General features: G+C 37.6%; 1 protein-coding gene across 1 annotated transcript in view; it reads left to right on the top strand.

Moving 5' to 3' along the window:
• The window catches only part of sos2 (son of sevenless homolog 2 (Drosophila)), a 67,375-nt gene that overhangs the window by 31,752 nt on the left and 26,366 nt on the right, over nucleotides 1-9,257 (top strand). The window contains exons 6-7 of the mRNA XM_014023573.1: nucleotides 3,678-3,821; nucleotides 6,868-6,978. Of these exons, the coding sequence (XP_013879027.1) occupies nucleotides 3,678-3,821; nucleotides 6,868-6,978 (255 nt within the window). The remainder of the gene's footprint in view (nucleotides 1-3,677; nucleotides 3,822-6,867; nucleotides 6,979-9,257) is intronic.

The following is a 9,257-nucleotide window of genomic DNA, read 5'->3' as shown; positions in this document are numbered from 1 at the left end:
ATAATTTACTGAATGCCTCTCGCAGCTAGTTGTTTTGTGTTAAAATAAACATTTGGGTAAAATTGTCGCTAACAAGGTTTCTTTTCCCTTTGTGTCTATTGCGAAGTTTGTCTTAAATTTCATTTCAAGTGACATTAAATAGGTCTTAAATTGGACTTGCCTTAAACTGTAGGAACCCTGTAAAAGCAGTAGGCTCCTTATAACCAACTTAAATACTACATGTATGATGACTTAATGTGAAATAAATAATACAGAAATACTATTAAAAATGAAAGTAAGGGTTTTATTCACTGATGAGTTGTGGTAAGTAGAAGCCATCTTGAATTCTGAACTCTCCTACTTTCTGACAGGGATTTTCCACTGGAGGGATGTTCCAGTTTAAATTTACAGCTTGTAGGTGGGAAGTTCCCACTTTACAGTACAACTAGGCTGTAGCAAAATGAGCTGGAAAAAATACATCCAAAAGTAGCTTTTACAATGCCAGCAGCAGAAATCTAAAATAACCACTAGTGAACCACTCCACAAATTCAATTAGGTTATCAGGATCTGATCGCCATAACTTTGTTSACATTGTTGAAATGCTGTGGACATTCTTACATTATAATGGARCCTAAATGAAAACAGAAAAGGGAATTAAAGCACATTTATTTATTAAATGTATTTATTTATAAATTTGCTGTCACATTTTAGAGATATTTACATGACGTCTTTATTTTTTGGCAAGAATGCCTTCGATTTTGCTACAACCATCCATCTCTCTATTTAGTTGTTGTTCTAGGTTTGTTCCTCTCAGCACTAAACTCGTGAGAACTGCCACCCAGGTGACTACAGGTGGCAGTTCTCAAGAGGTTAGTGACAGAGTTTGTTCAGACTGAAGCTATCACAGCTTCAGACAAGTTTGTGACAAGAARAGGCCAAATGAACCAASCAGCAGTTCTGCTATGGAGGACACTGCTGCTGGCCATGTAAAATCAAGAAGTTTGAGGCAGCATACATTAAGTATGGCTTTACAGCTATTCAATAGTGAATAAAAGTGAGAAAAAAACATTCTAAAAAAGTTGGTTTCTTTACRTATATTGATGCTTTTTTTTCTTTTTCTTTCTTTTCTTTTTTTGTCAATTTGCCAGAGGTTCCCTGGCCAGAATCTAATGTTGTWTGGGGGGCCTTGGCATGGAARAGTTTGGGAACCCCTGATCTAGAKGTTCAGAAAATTGGACTGGTAGTTGAGCTCCATGGGTTGCTGTGGCTTTGCATATTTTGGGTTGGGTAATTTGTGGTATCTTTTGGGTGAGGAGGATAAACCTTTGTGAGGCCAAAAGGAATGCAGAACATGTAATTAAGTTGAGACAGGAACAACATCTGCAGCCCCYGCCAAAATAACCTCAAATATGTCTGTTGGAACATAGTGAAATCTGAAATTACTTAAGGTCTTGTCATGGAACATGACTGGACTCAACTTTTTCTCAGACTTATGCAGTCAGTAATCACTTCGAACTATTTTAGGTTTCCTGTGAACTTTAGTTTGCCCGCAGCTAATTACAACACATTCTGTCTGCTTATTTGTACTTGCATGTTTCCTTGGCATTGGACATGTTTAGCGGAATATTGTGTATCATCATATGTATGCATGAAATTATCTTTAGATTTATGGTTGTAAAGCAGGGCTATTCAACTAAATTGTTCTGGGGGCCACAGTTTATRCAGACCAATGGCACAGKGGCCGAACATCCAGCAATTAAAGKMATTATGTAAATAAACCAAGTATTACAAAGATCTGTTACCTTTGAAATAGTTTATTTTGCTGTATTTAATCATGAATACAACATACAGAACCCTATAAAAGTATTGATAATGAAACAATATCAAAAACAAATGACACATTCTGCCTCCTTTTTAACACAAATAATATTTTGACATCTCTGACTTGCTGACTTTTTAAACCGATTTTATTTTCTCTTTCATAGTTTTATCTTCAACTGCTTTTTAACTGTCTTGAGTGTTCATAGAAATGGTTTTTACCAGCTTCTAGCCAAGTTTCTGATGTTGTTTAATGTCTATGTTTATTTAAAAGAACTTAAAGTAATTAAAGAAGAAAAAGTAATTAAAGAAGAAAACCTGTGGTTTAGACTTCAGAGATGAATGAACCAATTGGCGGGCTGCATTTGGTCACTCGCGGGCCGGATGTGGCCCATGGGCTGCCAGTTGAAGAGCCCTGTTGTAAAGCATCCTTTTAATGTAGGTATTGCTTTCAAAACTAATCTAAACAGAAAAAAGTTTAAATTGTGGCAATTTGGCTGTTAGCGTCTTGGCCTCCAGCACTTCAGATTCATAGAAAAAACATCACCAAAACTAGAAGCACTCGGAGAGTGCAAACCTCCGCCAAGTCCAATTTCCCCCATCCTGTAAGAGTTAATGTGTAAAAGCAGAGATGGAAACACATTTGCCGAATAAGTTCTGACGTAGCAAACATTTAAGCAGGCAGTATGCACGGGATTTCTTCCCGGTGGCGTCCAATATGGAAAAAAAGGAAAAAAGTCAGACTTGTCACCCGACGTTATTGTTGAAAGCTTTTGCATCGGTGCTACGTGATTCAAAAAAAGCAGAGTTTTCATCGCGCGTCTAATCACACAGACACACGCGTCTTCCTATCCTTGTGAGGACCACACACAGTGGTCACAACCACACTCTGTGCATTCTTTTTTCCCCAAAGTTTGGCGAGAGGTGGATAGAGGGGTGCACAAATAGCTCTTGACTTGATCTGGCCTCATTTAAATAATAATAAAAATGAACAAACAAACAACCCCCGAGTCTGAAATCCACAGCGTCACTCCTCTTCCTCAATCTTCATCGATCTGTGTACAAGCCTAATGTGGTGTGTTTGACGAAATGGGAAAAATAGGTTTCATGCTGCAGTCACGCACTTCGTGGTGACAAAACGTTCTCTAAATGCGCAGCAAATGCATAAAAATGCGCACATTATGGCAAGACTTATTCCTCATTACGTCTGGTTTTAACATTACTTTTATAAAGTTTGAAGTCCAAACACTGAAAGCTGTTTGCGATCTGAGAGGATTAAAAGAAAAAAATTCCTGTATCTGCATCGTGATCGRGAACATCACCAAAATTTATTGGTGTGTTCCTTGGGCCAGTACCCACTTATGTTAATTAAAGATGTCATGACAATCCGTCCACAAGTTTTTGAGTAACGTTGTCCACAGACAGAACGACAGACAGACGGACATACGCGACTGAAAACATTACCTCCTTGGCGGAGGTAATAAAGGCCTAGTATTCCTTGAAGAAATGCTCATGGCCCTGCACCTTTCATGCTCAGGTTTTAGACAATCTTATATTGAGACGAGAAGTAGTTGTTGCCATTTTGATCAAACCCTGAAATTKACATTTTCTTCATTATTTATAGGCATTCATCTAATAATGATTTTCTGAGTATCAACATCAGTGTAATTGTTAGGGCTGGACAATATGGCTAAAATTTATATCACRATATAACTTAATTTCAGTCGATRCAATCTAATTCAAATTTTGTTATGAATAATAAGAAAAACTGCTAAGAACACCAATATTTACCATGCCTACAAAGCTGATATTGATGTACAGCAGATACTGGAAGAATACTTGGTTTTTGTTGTTTCTCACTTGTTTACTTGGTGTTGCAGGACGTGGAGGTGATGTTCAGTAACATCCTGGACATCCATGAGCTGACAGTGAAGCTCCTTGGACTCATTGAGGATGCTGTAGAGATGACCGCTGATGGCAGTCCTCATCCGCTGGTGGGCAGCTGCTTTGAAGATCTAGCAGAGGTATGTACTGCAGCTACTTCGACCTGAAACTCTAAAAGCTTCAACATTTTACTTCACTTCAACAAGGAGTCATTTTTAAGACTGTGTGGGGGGGGTTTTTTTGTATAAAAAAAGGTCCGTCTACAAAAAGGTTTCACAGCTTTTGGAATGAAAACAAAATCTTGTGTGTTCACTAACAAATGAAAAGTCTGGCATTCCTTGAAGGAAAACACTCTTGTTGTTTTTCATCCCAGAGTTTCAAGCTAAGATAATCTCATCTTAAACGATCGTCTGGAATTTTACCCTTTTTCGTGGAACTTAAAAGATATTGTTACAGGGGCAGGAATATTTAAACACGTTACAATTTGTTCACAATTCAGAGGTCTGTGACCTGATTATAAAACCAGTTTTATGGTATCTCCATTCATTTATTTTAAACTAAATCAAAAAAAGAATTTCACAAACCAAGAGGTATTAAAATACATTTACTGTAGTTAAAAAGTTTAACATGAGATGTTTTGCTAACACTCACACAGGCAAGTACTATATCACTTTCTTTTCAGCAATGTACAATAATATTTTTATGTTGGAAGGTAGTTTCCAGTTGTAGTCTATGAGGAATATTACATTACAGAAAGTAGTTGAATATATACTTTTTTGTGTTAGAGATTAATATCACAGGAGGCAAACTAATCACATCTAAGGAGGGTTTTATTGTGAGCTTCACGAAATGGAAAACTTTTTATTAAGGTGGGATGTCAGTGAGACAGAATTTGAGTTAATTTTTACATTTAAATCTGGCAATATTGATTGTGCATGTAAATACATAAATCTAGAATTTCTGTTATTTATGCCATGTTTGTTGTTAAAGCACTTAAAAGACTCATGTATACTGTGCATGTGTACTTGTGTGTGTGTATATGCACACACCTTTTTGGGGGTGCATGCATTGTCATTATGGGGGCGCTGCCCCCCCCTTGAATATAGCTGGAGAAAACACTTTTTCCTGTTAAATATTTGCAGCTTGTTTAATAGGAAATAAATGAAATACACTCCAGATCAAAATTTTAAGACCATTTGAAAAATAGCAAGAATTTACATTTTGCTCTGTTGGATCATGAGAAGGTTCTAATTAGAGCTTTAAGAAGAAATGGGAGTGAGACAAAAAAAAACATCTGAGCAAGCATTTTATTACAAACAAGTATTAAAGTGAAATTTGCTGTTCATCAGCTGATCGAAAGATTAAAACCTTATCTTAAAAAAACACAACTAAAATAGAAACAGAATTTCAAAAAAGAACTCAGTAAGAGTAGCTGCGCCATTCCTGTTAATTACCTCAAAAATGTTGTTTTGACACGCTTTGATGCTAGTGTTTCCAGGAAGCTAGAAGGAGTGTTGCTCCAAATGGTGAAGATGGCTTCACAGGGGACATCTATTGTTGGAACTGGTGTCCATTTTTATAAACTCCTCGCCATCCAACCCCAAATGTTCTCAACTGGATTTAGATCAGGGGAACACATAGGATGATCCAAAAGAGAGATGCTTCTCTGGAAAAAGACCTTTGTCAGGCGGGCATTGAGAACTGCAGCATTCTCCTGTTGAAAAGCCAGTCATTACCACACAAGCTGCGTTTCCATTGCAAATGTGCGCAAAACTTTATTGATATTCTGTTAATGTCGAAAAAACACAGTTTCGCAAGAGTTTCCATTAAGTAAGAAATGATAAAGTCACACGTGAATATGTTTGTTCTCGCGATAAGTCATTACAAACATGGTGGTGATGGATGTAAACACATAGCATGTTGCTACCACGACACTAGCGCTCATCATCAGAGGAGACGTCGGCGTCTTTTATCGAGGCTTTCCAGAGACAAGTCCCTACTTGGGAGCGGCTACGTATGCTGTGTTTTTGGGAAATTGTAGTCGGTGGTTTTACTATTTCATACTACTTCTGTGATATTACTACTACTTCTACTTCCTGTTATCTTCTTCGTCATCGTCTTTTTCACCAGTAGAAACAGCCGGTTGTTGATCACGTGACTCCCTTGATGTGAAAAAAGTGTTTTCATTGCAGTTTTGTAAAAAACACCAATTTCGATACGGCCGAAAAACCACCTCATCCTAGCACAAAAACATTTTGTCGAAAAACGTAATTTTTTTCTAAATTGATTTATTGAGCAAATTTATTCTCGAAATTCTAATTTGCGCATTTTCATGGTCAATGGAAACGCAGCTACAGATGACGGTCTTCAGTCATGAGGGAGACCCCCTGCAACATCTCCACATAGCCAGCTGCTGTTTGACCCCTCTGCACAACCTGAAGCTCCATTGTTCCATTGAAGGAAAAAAAATTATGACAACACGCACTCCACTGTGCCGTGTAGAAAACATCTCAGGTGGGATTTCCTTGTCATGCCAGTAATGTTGGAAGCCATCAGGACTGTCGAGGTTAGTTTTTTTCTCAACAAAGAGTAAAATTTTCTTCCACTTTTCAATGTCCCATTTTTGATGCTCTCGCACAAACTCCAAACGGGCAGTTTTGTGTTGTTAAAGGAGACGAGGCCTTTCAGGCCTTCTCTTACAGATGCTGTCTGATGGTTATGGGACTGAACTTGGCACCAGTGACCAGCTTCATTTGGGCTGAGGATCGTCTCGTGTCTTGACGGACAGCCAATTGGATCCTCCAGACCACGTTCAAAGAGAGAGGTTTTTTTTACCTTTACCATCAGGTCACCTCACAGTGGATACCTGACAGAAAATGAGCCTGAATCCACATTTTTGCTAAGACTTGGCTTTTAAATGCTGCTGTCTTAAACTTTGGATAAGCTGATGAATGGCCTATTTCATGTGGTGGATGTTTAAAATAAAAAAACATGCGTACTCAGATGTTTTTTTGTCTCACTCCGATTTCTTCTTTTTGCATTTCAAAGCTCTAGAACCTTCTCACGATCCAACAGTGCAAAATATGAATTCTTGCCATTTTTTAACTGGTCCTAAAATTTTGATCAGGACTGTATATGAATATGTTATTTTAAATAATAATGCTTGGAATCCTGTGTGTGTTTTAGGAGCAGGCATTTGACCCCTACGAGATCCTGGCTCAGGATATTCTTGACGTAAAATTTGCCGAACACTTCAACAGTATGATGACACGTCAACCAGTTTGGCTTAATTTACAGGTAATATAAAATACTTGAGTTTATTTATTTAATTATATGTATTAGTGCTGTGCGTAAATTAAATTTTTTAATTATGATAAATCTCAGGATATTATTGGTATTAATCGCAATTAATTTTTTAGAAACAATCACACTACTATGGCTGAATGTGTGTGTTTGTTTGTTTGCAATACACTCCATGTGTGACACGCTGTATACATTTTTTCTTTTGTTTTTCTTTTTATCTGAGTATCTATCTTTCATTCCTCATTTGGAATGACAAAAAAAATCCTTGAATTTTTTTATTTAATCTTACAATCATGTTTTAAACTGAAGTGATATTTCATCCTCGAACTTCTCCAGTGGTGAGACAGTTTAGCTTTGCAGAGAACTTTATTTCTGTCCCACCGTTGGAAACATTTTAAAATGAGAAAATGCTGTGAAGAATCTGATGACTTCCATCATGTTTCTTCTGGGGCTGCAGCTCGGCTGGGTTCACGAGTGGCTGTGAGTTGCCACGCAACGGCTCGACAACAAAGGCCCTCATTGGATGAGATACATGACGAAGGTCATCTAAAGCCATTAATGATCAAAATCCCACCTCCCTGCCGTGACCACCGGGTTTGTGTGGGTCTGTGACTATGTTTCCATTGACCATGAAAATGCGCAAATTAGAATTTTGAAAGTAAATTTGCTCAATGGAAACACATCAATTTCGAAAAGAATTACGTTTTTCAACAAAATGTTTTTGCGCTAGGATGAGGTGGTTTTTCGGCCGTATCGAAATTGGAGTTTTTCGCAAAACTGCAACGGAAACACTTTTTTCGCATCACGGGAGTCACGTGATCAACAAACGGCTGTTTCTACAGGTGAAAAAGATGATGACGAAGAAGATAACAGGAAGTAGAAATAGTAGTAATATCACAGAAGTAGTATAAAATAGTAAACTCACCGACTACAATTTCCCAAAAACATAGCATACGTAGCCGCTCCCAAGTAGGGACTTGTCTCTGGAAARCCTCGATAAAAGACACCGACGTCTCTGATGATGAGCACTAGTGTCGTGGTAGCAACATGCTATGTGTTTACATCCATCGCTGCCATGTTTGTAATGACTTATTGCGAGAACAAACCTATTCACGTGTGACTTTAATAGTATTTCTCACTTAATGGAAACACCACAGTTGCGAAACTGTGTTTTTTCGACATTAACAGAATATTGACAAAGTTTTGCGCACATTTGCAATGGAAACACAGCTAATGTGTGTGTTAGCTGCCCAGTGAAGAGACGTAGAAAGATAAAGAAATAAGTAACTGCATTAACGCGTGTTAAGCATCGGCTGCGTTAATGGGTTAATAACATAACGCACACATTGGAGGTAAAGATGCTACTGTAAAGATTTTTTAAAATGCAGCAAGGGCAATTCTTTAAGAGTAACCTGCAGCTATTCTCAACTACCTTGTGATTAGACCCTAAAGATAAAATTCACTGGATGCTACTTTGCTTGTAACCTTTAGAGTTGAACTGGAGGGTTTCATACAGCTGCAGTCATTTTAAATAAATGATAAAATAATAATAAAAAAGAAACTGCCTCAGTTAGCATATTCTTTATTAATACAAACTGGAGATTTTTATAGCCCCTGGGAGCTAATCTCCCTGTCTTTTAATCCTTCCATGTAGACAAAATATTTTAGCATGTATTTGGGAAGATGATTGTTTAATATCTCCAGCTTACTTAAAATTGGGACAGTTAAATTAAGCTATTTATATTGTTTTAATATTGGCTTAATATTTCTTTAAAATGGAGACATAGCTGCTAAAAACATGCTAACAGTTAGGCTAACACTACAGCTAGTGCTAATGCTAACACCACCATAAGCTTTAATTTATTAAAAGCAAAGAACTGCACAATTAAATAGTGAAACGGGGACAAACTACATTTACAGTTTCACTCACCAGGCACAGATTCGGGCTGTKTGTTGATATTGCTGGAAGCTGTCTGACTCACAGGGGTCCGGACGAGCCGCCTTTGGTGGCCAGTCTTAGCCCAGATGGAGCTCTGGATCGGGGTRTATGTCCATAAAATTAAAAGAGCAAACAAACTCTCTTCGGTGGGTTTTGAGTTTTAAAGCTGCCCGTCACGTTAATTTAGTTCGTTAGGGGCTGAGCACGAAAAAAACTTTTATTTTTTCTTTTCTTATTTTTTTCTTTTTCTTCTTGTTGTTCCAAGAGAAATGTTTTTAAAGCCTTTCTCAGTTTTCTTGAATTGTTGTGGCAGCCGACAAAAGCGACTCGTGAT

The sequence above is a fragment of the Austrofundulus limnaeus genome, unplaced genomic scaffold (genome assembly GCF_001266775.1).
Source record: "Austrofundulus limnaeus strain Quisiro unplaced genomic scaffold, Austrofundulus_limnaeus-1.0 Scaffold377, whole genome shotgun sequence".
In the NCBI taxonomy this organism is placed as follows: Eukaryota; Metazoa; Chordata; class Actinopteri; order Cyprinodontiformes; family Rivulidae; genus Austrofundulus; species Austrofundulus limnaeus.
The sequence above is the reverse complement of the archived record's forward strand: the minus strand, read 5'-3'. Positions and strand labels throughout refer to the sequence as shown.